The 21,706-nt window shown below is 40.4% G+C and overlaps 1 protein-coding gene across 3 annotated transcripts in view; it reads left to right on the top strand.

Moving 5' to 3' along the window:
* The window catches only part of STAMBPL1 (STAM binding protein like 1), a 69,709-nt gene that overhangs the window by 44,993 nt on the left and 3,010 nt on the right, over positions 1–21,706 (top strand). For 2 of the 3 annotated variants that reach the window (XM_089692784.1, XM_089692783.1), the window contains 5 exons: positions 3,099–3,462; positions 4,803–4,927; positions 11,490–11,627; positions 15,525–15,637; positions 18,857–18,956. In XM_089692784.1, the coding sequence (XP_089548910.1) occupies positions 3,099–3,462; positions 4,803–4,927; positions 11,490–11,627; positions 15,525–15,637; positions 18,857–18,956 (840 nt within the window). The remainder of the gene's footprint in view (positions 1–3,098; positions 3,463–4,802; positions 4,928–11,489; positions 11,628–15,524; positions 15,638–18,856; positions 18,957–21,706) is intronic. The other variant, XR_016315367.1, reaches the window with a different exon arrangement.

Here is a 21,706-nt window from a genome sequence, read left to right as displayed (position 1 = left end):
GTGACAGTGGACAGCTGCCTTTAGTTGTTATAGTCAGAGTTTCATTAATGTTGTTGTAACTTACGTGCCATTGATAGCCCCTGCGTGGGCGTACCTTCTGCCTTGGAGTTAGAGCACTGTTTCTCTATTATGTTTTTTCTTATCGGTGCAATTGATAGCCCCTGTGGGGGCGTGTTTTGTTGCCTCTGTTTTATACTGATTAAAATTAATAAAAACCATTAAAATATAAAAAAGTCAGTTCCAAGATTCTGTACAGATTTATACCCGTTTGCACAAGATATATGAGAGACCGTGCTATTGAATGTGATTGCATATATTATGCACACAATGGACTATAGGTTATAGTTTCTTTGGTATTTCACAGCAATGCTACACATTTTTTTTTGTTTTATTTTGATGTATTTGTGTTTAACAACCACAACTAGTGATTGCAGCAGCTTTGCTTAACACTGGATGTTTATTTATTCACTCATTTGGGTTTGGCAGTGCTCAATTATTATCACTTTGTCATTGTGTGTACAGTGTATGCTACATTCAAGGCGTGGCGCTGGTGATAACTGTCACAGTTGCCTTATGTCAATTCTCAGCTAAACTGTCCAAACCTGGAATGAGTTGAGTCATAGTTGATTACACGTGCAGCACCGTGGAAACTGCAGATCTAAATAGAAGCTAAAATGGCGCAGTCTTTGGCTGCAAATGGATCGAAGGGTTTAGTTCCATGTCTTTTATTTTTAGCCATGTGAATGAGCTGAAAGTAACTGTCACTTCTTTAAGACAAACTTGTATTCTGGTGTTTTACCTTTTGTGAACTGAACCTATTGCAGAAAAAAAAGGTACATTTTTATTTTGTGTACTGCTCTTTGAGATGTACCTTCTACTTCTGACATAAGCAATTATGGCTGCCTCTACTTACAGTTCTATTTACAAAGAGAGCAAGCAATAACACTTCATGTTAACATTGTATATATTAACTCCCCAAGAATAGTGTTGCGCTGCCCCCTAGTGACCCAAAAAATACACTAATAATAAACACCCTCCTAAGCATCAAACCCAATGTGTAATAGAATAAATATGTGAAACAAATAAAGTCAATAGTACAAAAAAAAAAAAAACTGGCTGAACCACTAAATCCAAGTGATATGTGAAACATTTATCAAAAATAAACCAAAATCAAGTAGCAATAAACACCTGGCCAACTTATAATAAACACCCAGCTGAGCTGAAGGATAAAGTGTAAAAAAACAACAACAACAAAAAAAACAGCCAAGTGTTTATTATAGGTTGGCCAGGTGTTTATTGCTACTTGATTTTGGTTTATTTTTTATATATGTTTCACATATCATTTGGATTTAGTGACTCAGTGGTTTGTTTTTTATTTACTATTGACTTTGTTTCACATATTTATTCTATTACACACTGGGTTTGATTCTCAGGAGGCTGTTTATTATTGGTGTATTTTTTGGGTCACTAGGGGGCAGCGCAGCACTATTCTTGGGAAGTTTTATTGATGTGGGAACACATTTAGGTGCTTGCAGCATCTTATTTATTTGTGGGCAGCGCATGAGGATAACTTATTCTTATTATTGTATATAGTAAGCTGATCACCTTTATTGACATGTCACAAATGTTGTGAGAGGACTAGATTCACTTTTCAGTACTCCAGTCTTATATCTCTTTTGGTATTGCTTCTAGGTATTTGCAATAATCCAGCCTAAAAGAACTACATTTTACCCCAGATAAGGAGACTTCTGTAATAAAGACCAAGAGCGCTTCTCTCTCTTTGAGGAGGGTGGTTGATCGTGTATCTGTGCTAGCAATCACAAAGCTGCCTGTGGTTGGTGCACACTCAGTGTAGATCCCCTGGTTTGTCTTCACCCATACATTTCCATTTATTTAGAACAACATTGGTTACATACAAAATGGATTTAGGATATTGAGGCATCAGCTGAAAATAGCTGTTCATAAAAGTCAGAATAAAGCAAGCATGTAATTTCACTGTTTTAGTAACAATTCTACTAGATATAGAGCTTGTAAGGACCTTGTATAATACTTTCCTTCCTCAATCTCCCTTGCATCACTATTTGACCATACAAGGTCCAAATAAAAAATGTGTTTTATCCAAGAATGGTGGAGCATGTGAATCTCTCCCCTGTCTCCCAGATTGGGATGCTTAAGCAGGCAGTCACTAGGCTCAAGCACTGTCCTATGGGGGGAAAGTTCCTAACCTTCTGTGAGCTCCAATCCAATGTATAGTCAGAACGCATACAGTGATTTGATGAGAATCTAGCAGGAGATATGGGCTCTGGGGATCAATAGATGGAAATAACAAGCTCATTACTATTCCTGCTATTTATCAGTGATGAGCTGGGTTAGGTCCAAACACAGTATAAACCCAATTCAGCGGAACCAGTGGAATGTTGTTACATGATCCCATCCTCTCCAATCCAATCTGTAGCATCAGGCAAATTTGCATGCACATAGGGTCCCTGATGTCGTGATCTAATATGGCCTATTTCCGATACTAGGTCAGTTATGTCACAAGCATCACCTCCTCTTTATGTGTATATGCAGTTGCAGGGTGGGAATGCCCCGAGTACTGCTGATTGGGTTGGAGGGGATGTGATCATGTGACAGCTTTCCATGGGTTCTGCCAAACTGGGTTCAGACTGAACCCGGCTCATCTCTACTATCCAGCACAACATTACTAATAATAAATATCCTAAAACACTAGGTATACAGTAGTTCTGTTTTCTGAATGAAAATATAGCATTTACAGTACTTAGTAGCACAATGTTCTCTGCTTCTGAAATAAAAAGACGTTAAGCCGGCCACAGATGGTTTGAATCTCGGCCGGTTCAGCAGGGACCAGCCAAGATTCGAACCATCTATAGGCAGGCTAATTGTAACCAATTGACTGTGTTGATAGGGGAATCGAACAATTTTCTTTCCTTCTACCTATGGCTGCAGGAAAGAAAATCGTATCGCCTATGGCCTACTTTCATCAATATGTCCTTTTTTTGAAAGTGAAATCCAAAATGAAAACCTGAGATGCAGTGGACTCAATCTGAACATTCACAGCTGCTTTTACACTTTATCAGAACAAGAGGAAGGCAGAATGTCTGAAGAAAATGGAGCAGCAGCAGCTTATAGAGGCAGAAAAAAAGCGAGTGGCCCAGCTACGGCAGCAGCAGATAGAGACTGAACAATTCACCTTCTTTGAGGACCAGCTTAGAAAACAAGATCAGATCCGAGACCAGCAAAAAACTAAAGACAGCCTTACAGATAAAGTCCCTGAGCAGACTGATGGTAGCGCAATGACTTGTTGTCCCTCTCCTAAAACCCATCCAACATGCAATGTTCTTTCTGGAAAAGCTGGAAGGAATGACGCAGCCGCATATGCTGGTCAATCACCTCCTATAAACAGAGCCTTAAAGCCAGCAGCCACTCTAAGTGCCGTTCAGAGTGAGTACTTTATTTCTGTGATCATTTTTAGAGCTGGATTTCCAACTGGAAACGTTTTTGTGTTGCACAGTTTATCAAAACCATGCAGATTGTGGAGCATGTCAGTGTTTGGTTATGTTAATGACATATTTGTATACATATAAAGTGCAGCACTTAACAGAATACCAAACAATTAGTGAAACAAAATTGTAATAAAAAAATATTGACAGAAATGTCCGTCTAGAGTTGTCAAAATAAAGGAAAGTCTCCGAAGACCGTGATGAAATAGGAAAAATCCAAGGACAGCTAATGTGTCACCGACTACTCACTTAAAGGCTTACCAGAGAGATGTGACCCCCCCCCCCCCCCGTTAAGAGTGGTCAATCGCGCTTTTTTGTATGATAACCCAGAAGGTTGGAAAGCCGGACCCTCCTTTGGACCCCCAAGGGAGAAAAGCCAAAGATCCTCCAAGTAATGATCCCAGCAAAACCACTCCAGTGGTGACCCAAATAGGTATTTGGAGACATGCAAGAGAAGAATGCTCCACATAGTGTAAAACCAATAAAACTATGTTTATTTAAAAAATGGTTACACTCACATGAAAGTAGACATAGATAAGATGATGTCACTTATGATGAAAATGCGTAGGGCGGAGCCACACACACATGCTACCACACATGTGCGACCGGCCGGTTGCCATTTTGGATGCTGGAAAAATCTGACTTTTTGCTTATCTATGTCCACTTTCATGTGAGTGTAACCATTTTCCGAATTACATATCTGTGCAAAACAGGAGCACTATAAACTCTCTCAATCCTTCAAAAGCCCATATACAGGTAGTAATAGTCTCATTATATTTTCATCAGACACTTGATGCAATAGAGCATTGTATATAAGCAACAATCCTCCTCTCCTCCTCTTCACTACTGCTCCCAAGTGACATAGCATCAAAAATATTGTGTAGTGTGTCAAAATTTGTATACATTCTTTAAAAAATGAATGTGTTCACTTTCCAAGTGACAAAACGTGCACAAATTTCTTCACCATGTGTTCATGATACCAACCACATCTGACGTCACTTGCATCTGATGTGTTTCATCAACAATTGACTTTTTCATAGGGCACGTTTCGTTACCAATTGACTTCCTCCTAGACCTTAGTTCACTGTTACAAGGAAAGAGTGGATTGGGGGTGAGTTGGCGGACACTCAACATGTTACACCCCAACTACTGGTGTAACATGTTGGGAAAGGTGAACTTATCCTAGAACTAGTGTTGGGTAGAAAGGTACACCATCCTTGCGCATATGATATCAGCTGGAGATCATTTTGTCCACATTGTTTTCTTGTTTCTCTATGTTAGATGAAATTGTGGAAGGCCTCCGAATGGTTGTTCTACCCAAAGATCTTTCTCAAAAATTTTTGCAGTTGGCGGATGCAAATACCACCCGAGGAATTGAGACATGTGGGATTCTTTGTGGCAAGCTGGTAAGACTTGTGTTCAGATTTTGTTCTAAAGGGATAACAAAAAAAATGAGTAAAATGGTGCTTCTGCACCACTGCATAAACTAGTGCGAGTATGGTTTAGAGCACAGATGTTCAAATGTTGAGGCTCCATTAGTAAGTTGGGATTGTCCAGGAGTCTCAGAAAGATGTAGTCTCCAACTGAAAGCTGCAGGACTTTATTTAGAGCTTTATTCAACAGGTTTACTGTATCTGTTAATTTAAGGAATCTACAGACATTAGATGGTGGTTCAACTTTCAGGCTTGATCTGACTGCCTAATATTTGTAGGAAGTCTTTTCCCAAATGTTGATGTTTACCTCTTTGGCTCATATGCACAGTTAGACCTATGGATGAGGGTGGAGGGGCACTAGGCAGACTTGCCAACACTAATTTTTCTTTATGAAAAACTAGTGATAGCTGGGAAAATTCAGCTCTACCTACAAGAATGCTCAGCCAAGGACACCTTGCAAGGACGGTAAGCATCAACACATTTGGTAACACTTTAAACTAGGGAAATAACAAATCAGACAGACGTACTAATACTGATCAACATACAACAGACAAAGAAATGGTGGCAAGGCTATGCTACAAACCTTTTGTTCAAAAACACAACTACATACATAACTGTAGTGTGCATAAAACCCCAAAATTCAAGTCAGGTGATAAATCAATAGTTCACTTGTGTTATTCACCATGAACATTTAAAGCACCAAGTGTGCACCACTAAAACCTCAAATCAGTGCTTAGGTGCAGGTCCCAGTGCTTGGTTTTAATCTATGCTGTGCTTGTTTGCCAATATTCTAATGATTTTAATGTAAGTGGCTTTTTCTCTAATAAATCCGGATTATCTTTATACTACACCATGGGATTTATTTAGAAAGCCTGTAGAGTGCAAAATTTGGTGCAGTTCTGCATAATAACCAATCGGTTTCCAGCTTTTATTGCCATAGCTTAATTGAACAAGCTGAAGATAGAAGCTGATTGGCTACCAAGCAGAGCTGCACCAGATTATTCACTCATTAGTTTTAGTAAATCAACCCCCATGAGTTTTGTCCTGTGTTCTTTTGCTTTAATTATGACATTGGATGCATGGTTTTGAGTGTGGGACTCGAAATCTAGCTGTATGACAGCTAAGCGCATGTAGATCTCATTACATTAAAATCTTCCCATCTGGCAAAGAGCTGTGTAACACTGGGATCTACACTGAAGTACTGATGTGAGGTTGCAGTGGCTCACTGTTGATGCTGTATACCTTCATGATGGATAACGCATGTGATACAAGCACCTGAATTAAATTTCCAAGTTTTTTGGACACTATAGTTACGCATGTAGATGCATTTTTGCAGTAAATTTGTTATTAATGTGGTACGTTGGTTTATATTTGTTAATATATTAAGTGATGAGCGCACCTCATTTTTGTGTGTGTGTATTTACAGCATGTTCAGTATTTGGACATTTCAGCATGCTGCTATTTTTGTTACACCAAGTGCAAGGATTTCTTTATTACTATGCTACAAAGCTTACCTTCTAAAATTCTACCTTTTTGTTCTTGAAGCTCCTTTTGACAGTCTTCTTCCCTTGGTGGTTTCATTTTCTAACTTGATTCTACTCCAGTGACTTCAGTGTGAAGTTCTCTCACACCTAGACCAGAGAAATGCCTTAAGCTGAGAAAGCTTTTTAAGGTCTCCAGAGATATGAACACTCAGACACTAAATAGCAATTCTTTGATTTTTGAACCGGTTGGGTGACTATCCTACTTTAAGTGGACAGTCCATGAGCCTGTCAAGGGGAAAAGTTGATTTAGGCAAGTAAGAAATTCTGTTCCAAATCCTTTTGACATTCGGCTGTTAAGATAGCCCCGTTTCCTGCTGCCTCACTTTACCAAATGATTGACTTGTCTTGCTGTCAACAGTGCTTAAAATATGTTCAATAGAGTTTTGCTTTAATTTGTTAGTCACTTATGTAAAGTCCATCTAATTCTACTAGCCCATCTAACACGTTCCTGTTAGACAGTGCTGCTTTCCAAGGTGACTCTGTTGCTCCTACATAGCGGAAGCATAGGAAATGCGTTACTGGCCAGATCACCAGGTGCAATAGGAAGAAGGGTCAACCTCACACCGGAAGATGATGAATATAGTGTATATTTATTGATCCATAGGACACACAAAACACCAGGACATGAATACAGCACATGTTAACGTGTTTCACACGATCTTGTGCTTAATCATGTGTGGCTGACCCTTCTTCCTGTTGTATCGTGTGTGTGGTGGCGAGCCAGAGCCTGCACCTGTCGTGGATTGATCTGGATTGTTTGCCTGAGCGGTATACCTCTGTTTTTTGGATTCAGATCACCAGGTGAAAATGGAAAAATGTTTAAAAAATGGAGTCACCACATTTAAAGAATGGTAGGCTGCAATATAGAAACATTTTTGGTTTAATATCGCTTTATTTATGATGGCGGTGTTCATCACAATTGTCCAGACTTGTTGAAATAGAATGCATCTGGCAGTGAGTTTTATTACACATAGAGCACACATCTAAATTTCAAGCAGACCTGCTTGGCTAGTTATGTATGGCAGAAACTGCAAACTGTCTGCTTGATTTTAGTATACAGTAGATATTTCAGTTGTTGGCATCAGTGCTCCAGGGACAAATGTGAAAGGCCATTAAACCATGGGGAGTTCAGTATATCTAACATTTCTCATTGCTTTCTGTGTCTGTTATGTCATGTGGAAGGAACATAGCATTTACTTCTCTACATTTGATGGAGCTCTATGTGACAGATATGTTCAGGCCTCTTCAAGTGTGTCAGATTGTTCTGACATGCAGTATAAGAAAGAGAATAACAAGATCTGTCAAACAAATGCTAGCACTGGGTATTGTAAGACAACTAAAGCATTTTGTTGGTAGAGGAAGATAAATTAACCTTAAATCCATCTTCATAGTAAAACATTTATTTGACAACAGACCAGCAATAAACAGTCTGAGGAGATCTATATACCAGAGTAGAAATCCTAGATTAGTCTATCCTGCATAATTGTAGATGGAGAATACTAAGACATTATATAAATAGATAAACTCTTACTAAATAAACCCAAGAAAAGTCACACTTCCACCCTTGAAAATAAATCGATATAAATCAAACCTTTTCTCTAAATGGACTCAAACCCCTATCTCATATATAATACCCACTACGTATTGTAAAATAAAATTAAATAAACCACTATAAATCACACAAGTCCAAAGATTAAGGTGTCTCAAATAAAATCCAAATATTAAAAATGTGTCCAAAACATCAATAATCCAAAAAATATTGTATCCAACTTTTTCACCAGTCCAGATCTTGTAGTACCTCAAAAAAAAATGAAACTGAAATAGTGTATTATCTTCAAATTTTTAAATTCATTATGTGAAAAATTAATATATACGTGAGTGACACGTGAATCATGCAAAGAAAATTTTCACACCGTGTACACTCTTGCAAACGTGAAAATCAACACACACAAAAAAAATAATTATATAAAATTGATTTTTTTTTTTTAAACCACTCTGGGAAATTCAATTAATATATCAACGTGTAGTGAACAATCCTTGACCACCTCACACTAGTGGGATTAAAGGCAATTACCCTCTTGGAGTAACAACAAGCATCTCTGGATATGTAATCGCTTAACAGCTTCTATCCACCATGCAGATAGTAGACTTTCAGCTTCCCCAATTCCTCAGAAGGCAAAGAAGAGATCCATATAGTAACTGGATAAGGTATATATGAAGAAATTTAATACAGTGCTTACATTAGGGATTACTAAATCCTTTAGACCAGTCTCAGCAGTTTGTAATGCACAAAAACCACATTCTCCAATACTCAAATTGAGGGACCATCCCTCGAGAAGAAGTCTGGAAGTGACGAAACGCGTCAGTACAAATATACGTCTGACGCCAAACCGGAAGTAGCAGTGCGGCCATTTTGAGTTTTATTTATTTATATATATATATATATATATTTTTTTTTTGTGTGTTAATTTTCATGTTTGCAGGAGTGTACACGGAGTGAAAATTTTCTTTGCATGATTCACGTATCACTCACATTGTATATATTAATTTTTCACATAATAATTAATTTTAAAAATTTGAAGGTAATACACTATTTCAGTCTCATTTTTTTTGAGGTACTGCGGGATCTGGACTGGTGAAAAAGTTGGATACAATATTTTTTGGAAGATTATTGATATTTTGGACACATTTTTAATATTTGGATTTTCTTTGAGACACCTTAATCTTTGGACTTGTGTGATTTATAGTGGTTTATTTTATTTTAATTTTTCAATACGTAGTGGGTATTATACATGAGATAGGGGTTTGAGTCCATTTAGAGAAAAGGTTTGATTTATGAATACTAAGACATGCCAAGTGCCCCAGTCTGCCTGACCAGGGTTCAGGTAAAAGAATGGAAGAGTCATCTTAGGGTTAAGAAAATTTCCCATCTTTTTTTTTTTCTGTGATGGTAGAAACCTCCTTAATTCCTCGTGCACACATGTGGTGTTTTTTTTTTTTTTTCTGGCATTTTTGTCTGCCCCTGAACTCCCCTTCATGGTATCCTCTGTGTCCATGCACACATAGACATTTACAGCAGTTTAATAGCAGGGGAGTTTAGAGGATGTTTTCTGAATATCCTTAAATCACATTCAGGAGAGGGAAGTTTTGACTACAAACAACTCTGATAAATGTGTATAAACACAACTTACCATGTCAGCGTTTATTAGTTTCAAAGTTCAAAATTCAAATTCTGTCCAATGAAATAAATAAATGCCCAAACACCCAATGCTGCTAAACTCTGTTAAACGCCTAAACTGTTTGAAAAACTGCAGCTTAGGTGTGTTTTTAATGCTGATCTTCTCATGCCAGGAGAAACCGCTTTTACAATAACCAGTGTGCATGAGGCCTTATTGTAAACACTGTATCTCCTTAGGCACATTTTACGTGCGTTTAGCAGCATTCAGCATTTTTTTTCTACTCAAAATTCCCTCTCCTGAATGCAATTTTAGGGTCTTCAGAAAGCGTACTCTAAACTCCCCTGTTACTAAACTGCTGTAAATGTCTATGTGTGCATGGACACAAAGGATAACATGGAGTTCAGGGGCAGAAAAAATTGCCAAAACTCCAAAAACATGAGTTTAGGAGCAGCAGTGTGCATGAATGAGACCTAAATGGAGACCTGTCATATTCTGGTTAATATCCAGGCTTTTGAGAAGACCCAGAGTTACCATTAATGAAGAAAACTGCTGAAAAGGTTTGTATATTTGAGTGTATTACTGTTTGAAGGTGTACATATCCTTTTAACATGTTTGTAAATCCTAACAATGAACTTCTCCTATTTGAACCCTTTTGGTCTGTTACAACAACATTTTTCAAAGTTACATTTATCTGTTCAATAAGTGCAAAAGAATACTGTTGGTAATCTTATCTGCTGTTTCTGTGAACTACAGAACACCCTGTTCCTTTTGTTGGCCATAGATGTTTCAAATCTTTGCCAGTTCAGCAGGGACCAGTCAAAATTCAAACCATCTATGGACAGGCTGATTGTACTCAATTTGATTGTTGTACGACTTGAGTACAACCAGCATATTGGATGTGTAATGTGCAACCCATAGTTGCAGGAAAGAAAATTCCATAACCTATGGCCTGCCTTTGTTATGGGGATGAGATTTTCTCTAGTTCCTCACACATTTCATGTTCTAGGTTGACTATACTGCTTCTCTATAAATAAGGCTCGGTGAGAGAGAATTGTCATCCTAGGACAGAAAGTGTGTTAGTGGTCAGATCACCAGGTGAAAAAAGTCTAAAAGAAAACTAATACAACCACCACATCTAAAGACTGGTAAGCTGCAATATATCATGTTTTGTTTATTATTGGGTTTAGATCAGCAATGGGCAAACTACGGCCCGGCGGACCTTTTAATCCGGCCCGCGGAGCGTGATACTGTCAGGATGGCTGTCAGGATGTGTGTAGGCGGGGCAGCGTGACGAATGTGAGGGGAGCTAGGCTCCTCTCACAGTCCGCCCTGAAGACCGGAACGGCGCGGGAACACGGCGAGAGGAACGCGCGGAGCAAAGGTAAGTAAATTGACACGGGGGACTTAATATGGGAGATGAATTAATATGGGGAATGAATTACTATAGGGGGGATGAATTACTATATGGGGGATGAATTACTATGGGGGATGAATTACTATGTGGGATGAATTACTATATGGGGGATGAATTACTATGGGGGATGAATTACTATGGGGGATGAATTACTATATGGGGGATGAATTACTATGGGGGATGAATTACTATATGGGGGATTAATTACTATGCTTACTATGGGGGAATATTACTATACTTACTATGGATGACACATACACATCATTCATCTACTCTTGGTCCGGCCCCCGGGTCCAATATATGAACCCATTGCGGCCCTCAAGTCAAAAAGTTTGCCCACCCCTGGTTTAGATACTCTTTAAGTACTGACTTGGTTGTTTATTTGCTTTGTTTTACAGACACACGATGAGTTCATCATTACACACGTAATTGTACCAAAGCAGTCTGCAGGTCCAGACTATTGTGACATGGAGAATGTGGAAGAATTATTTAATGTACAAGATCAGCACAATCTACTTACATTGGGTTGGATTCATGTAAGTGTTTGTTTGTAATCAGAATATGAAAGGCTATTATTCTGTAGAACTACTGCTAGATCACGGACAAACATACCCAGTCTAAAACTGCCTATATATGATCTGGTAGCTCCAAGCACTGCAAATTATTAGAGCCTTACTTACAATAATTGTTTACTGTATGGGTGAACGGAAAAACGCTTTGGCTGGATTGGTGAGGGGTTAAAACCCCTGTTAGGGGTTTATTGCTAAAGAGGAGAAAAGACCGCTCCCAGGTGAGTGCTAGATCACATAGCCCCTCCACATACCTGTTGGTGCTGGCCTGATCCGTGATCACAGCAATGGTGCAGAAAGAAGTGGGTTGGCCACACTGTCACGGTGTAGCAGAAGTGAAATCCTTTATTAGAGTTTTTACACGAAGTTTACTGTTCTCTGTCCAGTGTTGGAGCTGTTATGTCGATACTGTATTTGTGAAGAATTCAATAAAGGATTTTAATTCTACACTGTTGTCAGTGCGGCCAACATACTTCTTTCTGCACCATTCCAGGGTTTTTATTGCCTACTATGCCCCCATTAGGGAGATTTACTGTTTGTCCTGTTGACCATTGTCACTGGGACTTGAAGCAAGGGAAACCTTTCTACGTTTTTTTTGTGGTCAGTTGACCAAGAATAGAAGGATATCGTCCATTATGGACAACTAATCTGATTACCTCAGTCTCTATAGAATTTACATTCCTTTTGAAGACCTCTCCTCTCCGTTACAGCTGTGTCATGAGCAGGGGCGGACTGACCATTTGGAAACTCAGGCACTGCCCGAGAGCCCGGGGTCAGTAGGGGGCCCCATGAGATGCCCCTGGTACCTTTTTCATAGGCTTTTTTTAGTTTGGGCAAGGACACAGGGTCCCCATGATCCCCTATTGCCCGGGGGCCCCATGAGTTGTCAGTCTGCTTCTGTTCATGAGCAAGACATGAAGTAAAATCTCCTAAAAGGGACACCACAAGAAAAAACCACAGGGTTCGATCATTCCCTACTGTATTCAATATAAAAATACATGTTGGCTTTAGATGATTGTAGCCGTATTAGTGCACTTGCGACAGAAACAATTGAGTACTGACGTGACACTTTTTTTATTTGCACTAACATACAATTTTGAGGACAAGCTTTCGGGGTATGTCCCCTTCTTCAAGGTCCAGGCAGTACTACTTCACAAATTTTTAGCAGAATGTTAGAAGAGATGTTGGAAGGGGGAGGAAAAAAAAAACAAAGAAACACGCACAAACAAATTCAGGAAAGGAAAACTTTTGAACTAAGAATGATAATTCTTTTTGATACATGAGATAATGGCCTTAATTTGGACATGGGATTCCTCACTCATTATCGAACAGTTTTACGACCCCCTCTGTGAGTGTTGTCCCCCCCCCAGTCTTTGCTTTTGCTAGTCCTAGTCTTATAACCATTTCTGTGTACATTTGTTTGTGTGTTTTCTTTCTGTTTTTTTTTTCTCCCCCTTTCAACATCTTTTCTAACATGCTGTGAAGTAGTACTGCCTGGACCTTGAAGAAGGGGACATACACCGAAAGCTTGTCCTAAAAATTGTATGTTGGTGCAAATAAAAAAAGTATCACGGACAGTACTCAATTGTTTATGTTGGCTTTAGATATATTTTAAAGCTAAACTCCTGGCTAGAACAAAAAATACCCTTGCAAAGGTTAAATGCTCATTATGTCTAGGGGAGTTATAATAACGAAAAACACCCTATTTCATCTTCCAGCAGGTTCCATTTATCCATTCAACTGGTCCAGCACTGTCTCTTCTATAGCTGCTCACAGCCGCCAACACAAGTTCGCACACTCCACATACAATACAGGGTTACTAGCCCTAAATTGCATGTGATGATGATGAGAAACCACCCACAGGCCAGAGCTTTGTGGAGTGCTGAAGCTTGCTGGAACAGGAAATAGAGCAAAAATTAGAGCATATTTACCCTTGCAGTGTGTGCGTTACTTTAACTGACAATTGCGTGGTCATGCAACGCTGCACCCAAATGAAATTTAAGTCCCTTTTTTTTCCCCACGAATAGAGCTTTCTTTCGGTGGTATTTGATCGCCTGTGTGGTGTTTTTTGTGTTTTTTTTTTTTTTGCGCTAAAAAACCCATCAATTTTGAGAAAAAAAAAACAATATTTTTGACTTTTTGATATGAAACATGCCCAGTAAAAAAAATTCAAATTTCTTCATAAATTTAGGTCAAAATGTGATGTGCTACATGTCTTTGCTGAAAAAAAATCTCAGTACATGTAAAATAATTGGTTTACGTGAAAGTTATAGCATTTACAAATGGTGATTATTTTTATATATATATGTGTGTGTGTGTGTGTGTGTGTGTGTGTATATATGTGTGTGTGTGTGTATATATATATATATATATATATATATATATATATATATATATATATATATAGATAGATAGATAGATAGATATATATACTCTGGGCTTTTTTTTTAATTTTATTTTTACTAGTAATGGCGGCGATCAGCGACTTGTACTTGGACTGCGGAGGGCATTCTTACACTGGGGGGAACTGACTTGGTGTCACTGACCCCCAGTGACACCAATACAGTGATCTGTGCTAATAAAAAGCACCGACACTGGACTAATGACACTGGGAAGGAAGGGGTTAACATGTGGGGTGATCAAAGGTGTGTGTGTGTTTCACTGTAAGGACACTGCTTTGCATGGCTGTGCTATGCACAGCAGTGTGAAGGAGCTGACACGGGAGAGAACTGTTTTGTTACTAATAGTTCTCCCCCCTGTCAGAGATGCTTGGCAATCACCAGCCGGGACCCGGTGATTGACAGCCCTGGCCACACATTGCAGTGCGGGTAGGGCTGTATTTTGTGCACCCGTGACACCCTGTAGCAGTACTTCTGCTATAGAGTGGACGGTAAGTGGTTAACCAGGGTTCTTACCAAAACATAGACACCTTGGGGGATATTTACTAAAACGGAAGGGTGAAAAATCTAGTGCAACTCTGCACAGAAACCAATCAGCTTCCAGATGTTATAGTCCAAGCTTAATTGAACAAGTTGAAGTTAGAATCTGGTATTGTTGCGCAAGGTAGCCAATCCGCTTCTGAGTGCACCAGTTTTTTGGGTTTTTTTTTAGTAAATCTTCCCCCCTTGACCCAGATAGAATGTAATTCTTCTTTTTTTTTTTTTTTTTTTTTTTAATTTACTTTCTCATGATCGGGTGTTTTTGCAAGGTGAATTTCCACCTCATTTCCTAAGCTAAGAGAAATTCCTTGCATTGTGATAATTTAACTTTGCAAAGTGAAAATGCTCAATTCCTATAAAGAATCAGTGTCGTTGAGTTTCTTGAGTACATGTGTACAAATATCTTGCCTTTAATACAAGTGTCCAGCGTTTGCATAATATAGTCTTCTCGGTAGGATAAATGTTTTGCTTTAATACAAAATGTAAATGCAATGTATTCTAAGCAGGCTTAGTGCTACAAGTTATAATTGTATTGAAGGTTCGGCCCATTGAAATCTGATATTTTACTTCTTTGTAGACACATGATAAGTAAACCACTTAATGCTTGGTTGTATATCTGAGGATTTTTAGATGTGTGTTTAAGTTCCTGGGTCTGTTGACCTGCTGTGGCCCGTTCAGAGTTCCACTTCTAAAGTATATTCTAAAGAATGCCAGAGGAGGAGTTGAAACACCCAAAGGTGGGCAAGAATACCCAAAACTGCCAGGGTGGATAGGAGCAAAGCTTGGAACTATAGTATGGAGTCCTGGAAATTGCCATCTCTGTCCACCAGACTCCATTTATATCTGAAATATCACTTTTAGTTGGACTGGCCCTTCAATAAATGAAATAAAAATGTATTGCTGAAATTTTGGCTTTTCCTTGCAGACACATCCGACCCAAACGGCTTTCCTGTCCAGTGTTGATCTTCACACTCACTGCTCCTATCAGCTCATGCTACCTGAAGCCATTGCTATTGTTTGTTCCCCAAAGCACAATGAGTATGTCTATTTCCGGATATGTACAGTATATCCATAAACTATATACCTATGAAACTATATATTCAATGTTATTATGTAACTGCTGATGTGTTGTGAAACCCCAAAATACACTGCTCAAAAAAATTAAAGGAACACTTTGAAAACCCATCAGATCTCAATGGGGAAAAATATCATGCTAGATATCTATACTGATATGGACTGGGTAATGTGTTAAAAACATAAGGATGCCCCATCGTTTGATGGAAATTAAAATGAACAACCTACAGAGGACTAAATTCAAAGACACCATGGAAATCAAAGTGAAAAAATGATGCCGCAGGCTATTCCATTTTGCTGAAATTTCATTGCAGCAACTCAAAATGGTACTCAGTTTGCATGGCCCCCACGTGCTTGTATGCATGCCTGACAACATCGGGGCATGTTCCTAATGAGATGATGGATGGTGTCCTGGGGTATTTCCCCCCCGATCTGGACTAGGGCATTACTGAGCTCCTGGACAGTCTGAGGTGCAACCTGGCGGCGTCGGATGGACTGAAACATGATATCCCAGAAGTGTTCTATTGGATTAGGTCAGGCAAGCGTGGGGGCCATTCAATGGTATCAATTCCTTCATCCTCCAGGAACTGCTTGCATACTCTCACCACATGAGGCCGGGCATTGTCGTGCACCAGGAGGAACCCAGGACCCACTGCACCAGCGTAGGGTCTGATAACGGGTTAAGGATTTCATCCCGATATCTACTGGCAGTCAGGGTGCCATTGTCTAGCCTGTAGAGGTCTGTGTGTCCCTTCATGGATATGCTTCTCCAGACCATCACTGACCCACCACCAAAACGGTCATGCTGAACAATGTTACAGGCAGCATAAGGTTCTCCACGGCTTCTCCAGACCCTTTCACATCTGTCACATGTGCTCAGGGTGAACCTACTCTCATCTGTGAAAAGCACAGGGTGCCAGTGGCGGACCTGCCAATTCTGGTGTTCAATGGCAAATGCCAGTCGAGCTCTCGGGTGCTGGACAGTGAGCACAGGGCCCCCTAGAGGACGTCGGGCCCTCAGGCCACCCTCATGAAGTCTGTTTCTGATTGTTTGGTCAGAGACAGTCACACCAGTGGCTTGCTGGAGGTCATTTTTAGGGCTCTGGCAATGCTCAAAGGAGCAGATACCGGTCCTGCTGATGGGTTAAGGACCTTCTACGGCCTTTTCCAGCTCTACTAGAGTAATTGCCTGTCTCCTGGAATCTTCTCCATGCTATTGAGGCTGTGTTGGGAGACGCAGCAAACCTTCTGGCGTTGGTACATATTGATGTGCCATCCTGGAAAAGTTGGACTGCCTGTTCAACCTCTGTAGGGTCCAGGTATAACCTCATGCTACCAGTAGTGACACTGACCCTAGCTAAATGCAAAACTAGTGAAAAACAGTCAGAAAAGATGAGGAGTGTCAGTGGCCTCCACCTGTAAAACCATTCCTGTTTTGGGGGTCGTCTCATTGTTGCCCATCTAGTGTACCTGTTAATTTCATGAAGACCAAAGCAGCTGAAACTGATTAACAACCCCTTCTGCTACTTAACTGACCAGATCAATATCCCAGGAGTTTAATTGATTTGATGCTATACTTTGATTAAAAAGTGTTCCTTTAATATTTTTGAGCAGTGTAATATTGAAATTGTGAAAATTCCCTTTAAAAGGAAATTTCCACTAATGTTTTTATGCAGTGTTATACTAATAGTCTGGGAGGTTGATTTACTAAAAGCAAATAGGATGTTCACTTTGCAAGGGATTTTTTCCTTTAGTTTAGTGAATGCGGTGAAAATTCACTTTGCAAAGAATACCTATTCATGTGCAAAGAACATAAAAACAGCATTTTTGCTGATGTAGCTATACAGCTATCACTGTAGTAGATAGCTGTATATTATATTATTATAATATTATATATTATATTATATATTATATTATAGTATATTCTACTATATTCATTTAAAGCTAAACTACTAGGTACACAGATGATATAGACACAGTATATGGGAGCTGTTATGCCTACCAAAACGATTTGCATTTCTATCTATCCAATCCTGAGATTTACACAACTCTGCAATACAGTAAAGTCCAGTCTGGTGGGAGAGAAGACCAGTTCAGCAGGGACCGACCAAGATTTGCACCTTCTATGGGCAGGCTGATTGTACCCAAATTGACCAATCAATCAACTTGGTTACAACTAGCATGTTGGATTTATACATGCGATTATTGCCAGCAAATATAGCCGCTAGCAATATTCATTGTGTTCTCCCAGCAGGGAAGGTTTCCTGTGCCCCCTCCCCCGCTGGGAGCACAAAACGGCCGATGGCTGCCACTGCCCCAGCAAAGCCAATGAGATCAGGAATTGAGGGGAGAGAAGAACTGCAGACATTCACAGCGGTGTATCGAGTGAGAGCTCAGGTAAATAAAAGGAAGGGGGGGGGTGCTTACTGAATAAGGGATGCACCACTATATAGGAGGCCAAAAATACTGCTATCAGCATTCTGCCAATAGGAAAAAAGGTGCCGATAATTAACAGCTTTTTTTTTTTTTTTTTTTTTTTTTTTTTTTTTTTGACAAAGCAACACTCATGCAAAGTTGTGTCCTTTAGACTTTCATGCACAGTTGCGTCCCGTAGACTTTCATGCACAGTTGCGTCCCGTAGACTTTCATATGCACAGCTGCGTCCCGTAGACTTTCATATGCACAGTTGCGTCCCGTAGACTTTCATATGCACAGTTGCGTCCCGTAGATTTTCATATGCACAGTTGCGTCCCGTAGACTTTCATATGCACAGTTGCGTCCCGTAGACTTTCATGCACAGTTGCGTCCCGTAGACTTTCATGCACAGTTGCATCCCGTAGACTTTCATGCACAGTTGCATCCCGTAGACTTTCATGCAGAGTTGTATCCCGTAGACTTTCATGCACAGTTGCATCCTGTAGAGACTTCAATGCAAAAGCGCCAGCCACATTAATTATTTAATAAATACATTTTCGTTTTCGACACTAGAATTTTCATTTTCTGTGCACCACTAATACTGATGTCTAAACATTTTTACCTGTAATGTAAGGACTGCATTAAGGCAAAATGTTTAAGGTTTATAACCTCTTTACCTGTTGAACATCTTTTTCCTTAGTGTTTTATGTACATATTTTATGTTTCTTTTGACGATGAAAATAAAATGTTTTTCTGTCTCCCTTTCAGCACTGGAATATTTCGACTTACTAATGCTGGCATGCTGGAAGTGTCTGCTTGTAAGAAGAAAGGTTTTCATCCTCACAGCAAAGAGCCCAAACCATTCAATGTAAGGGAACATTATGCAGTGGTTGACATGGCTTGTTTGTTGGGGAGGGTAGTGCGGGGAATATGCTGTAGTGTTTGTAGCAGGGGAGGGTAGTGTGGGGAATATGGTGTAGTGTTTGTAGCAGGGGAGGGTAGTGTGGGGAATATGGTGTAGTGTTTGTAGTAGGGGAGGGTAGTGTGGGGAATATGGTGTAGTGTTTGTAGCAGGGGAGGGGAGTGTGGGGAATATGGTGTAGTGTTTGTAGCAGGGGAGGGTAGGGTGGGGAATATGGTGTAGTGTTTGTAGCAGGGGAGGGTAGTGCGGGGAATGTGGTGTAGTGTTTGTAGCAGGGGAGGGTAGTGCGGGGAATGTGGTGTAGTGTTTGTAGCAGGGGAGGGTAGTGCGGGGAATATGGTGTAGTGTTTGTAGCAGGGGAGGGTAGTGCGGGGAATATGGTGTAGTATTTGTAGCAGGGGAGGGTAGTGTGGGGAATATGGTGTAGTGTTTGTAGCAGGGGAGGGTAGTGTGGGGAATATGGTGTAGTGTTTGTAGTAGGGGAGGGTAGTGTGGGGAATATGGTGTAGTGTTTGTAGCAGGGGAGGGGAGTGTGGGGAATATGGTGTAGTGTTTGTAGCAGGGGAGGGTAGTGCGGGGAATATGGTGTAGTGTTTGTAGTAGGGGAGGGTAGTGCGGGGAATATGGTGTAGTGTTTGTAGCAGGGGAGGGGAGTGTGGGGAATATGGTGTAGTGTTTGTAGCAGGGGAGGGTAGGGTGGGGAATATGGTGTAGTGTTTGTAGCAGGGGAGGGTAGTGCGGGGAATGTGGTGTAGTGTTTGTAGCAGGGGAGGGTAGTGCGGGGAATGTGGTGTAGTGTTTGTAGCAGGGGAGGGTAGTGCGGGGAATATGGTGTAGTGTTTGTAGCAGGGGAGGGTAGTGCGGGGAATATGGTGTAGTATTTGTAGCAGGCAATCGGATAAGAAGGGTGGTGCAATCTTAAGGTGCCCATAAAGATTAGACTTCATTCACTTCTCATGTTAAGTGCTGCCCTAGGCACTACTCCCAGTAAACTCTGCCTTCTCCTTTTACAGTGGCTGGTTGTCATAGTATGAACACTGGACACAGTTCTGCATCCCTGTGCTGGTGTATTCGCATGAATGCTAACATAAAGACATTATTCAAAAGGCCATACAAAGAACGGTTATAAACTATGACAATCCATATTGGACAATAGCATTTCAGCTTACTAGGGAGATCTTTAAAGATGAATGCTTTTTGGTTGCAGTGGGTTACTGCACTTTGCACGATCTCATCGCACCTTGGCTTGATCCATTTTGACACTAATTTCAAATTTCGCGCACTAGAGACCGAACGAACAAAATCAATCTCTTACTTTGGCTGGCCATACACTATACAATTTTCTGTCCAATTTCTGCCCAATTTTCTTTAGATTTACCTTCAACTGTGTAGTGCAAGGGCCTACCCTAATTGGATACAATTGAAAGTGTTGTTTAGGTCAGGGGTGTATTAACCACAAGGCAAACAAGGCATTTGCCTAGGGCGGAATTTTTCAGGGGGGGGGGCAGCACTTCCTCTCAGAAGAAGGTACGAAAGAAGGGACACTCCCGGCATGGGGATCTGGTAGGTTCAGAGAGAGGCTGCGGGTTTCATGACGTTGTATGCACAGCCCGACTCTCCTTCCCAGGGATGTCCGGAGATGTGAAAGTGTCTTTCCCTCTGTCGCCATGGTGTATGGGGGGCAGTGGTAGTGGAAGGCTCTCTCGGGTGGGAGGCAGGGGTGTTGTTGGTCAATGACAGGCTCTCCCTGTGGGGGAGGGGCTCCGATTTTTGCGTTGCCTAGGACAGCACACAACCTAAATACACCCCTGGTTTAGGTTTGACCTCATATTATATGGTTTTGGTAAATCTAAAGCAATTTCCTAAAGAAAATTGTATAGTATATGGCCAGCCTTTAGCAGTAGCAGAGAGAAACTCTGCATCCCCAGTGGAGAAAGATATCTGTTATTAAATCAGTACTAGCTATTACAATCTTTCATACCCCAGTCCACAAAATGTTCTTCCTGGGATCTTCACCACCTTACTGTCTATATATAATATGAAGCATGGATTCCACACTGATCTCGCTAATTAATCTTTAATAGAGCTCCAATTGACAAGACCATTCATTTTTTCTGCTCTCCAACTGCCAACCTAAAGGCTACAATACAAGTGGGGGTCATTCACATGCTACCTCTGCAATGCTTTACAATTTTATACGTGGCATGCCAAGTTGACAGGTGGTACCATTTCGTAGATAAAATTGCTGTTTAGAGAAAAAAGCAAAAAAAATAAATAACACGGGCATTTAATATTTTTTTTTTAATGCAAGCAATGTAAGAAACTGTATTTGACTTGGTAGCGGTCTCTAGCAATCTCCTATGCAAAAGCTCAAATTAAGAGGGAGAGGCAGAACTAGGATCCACTCTATAGATTAAACCCATGGTATTGTTGACTGACACGTGCAGTCTATCTCGCAAAGGGAATCGGCTGGACGCCATGCAAAAGACTGGTAGACCTGTATTTGTTGAATTGGCTTGTGTTGTCCTAGGTTGATGCATCTATAGCTCTACCTATTCCTCATTGAAGGACAGCAATTCCCATTCAAATACACTCAATGTCCACTTTATTAGGTACACCTTGCTAGTGCCAAGAAAATGTCCCCCACACCATTACACCATGTTGTTTACACCAGATTCTGACCCAACCATCTGAAA

The sequence above is a fragment of the Staurois parvus genome, unplaced genomic scaffold (assembly GCF_062004578.1).
Source record: "Staurois parvus isolate SC_StPar_1 unplaced genomic scaffold, SC_StPar_1.0 ptg000604l, whole genome shotgun sequence".
Classification (NCBI taxonomy): Eukaryota; Metazoa; Chordata; class Amphibia; order Anura; family Ranidae; genus Staurois; species Staurois parvus.
This window is presented reverse-complemented; position numbering and strand designations above follow the sequence as displayed.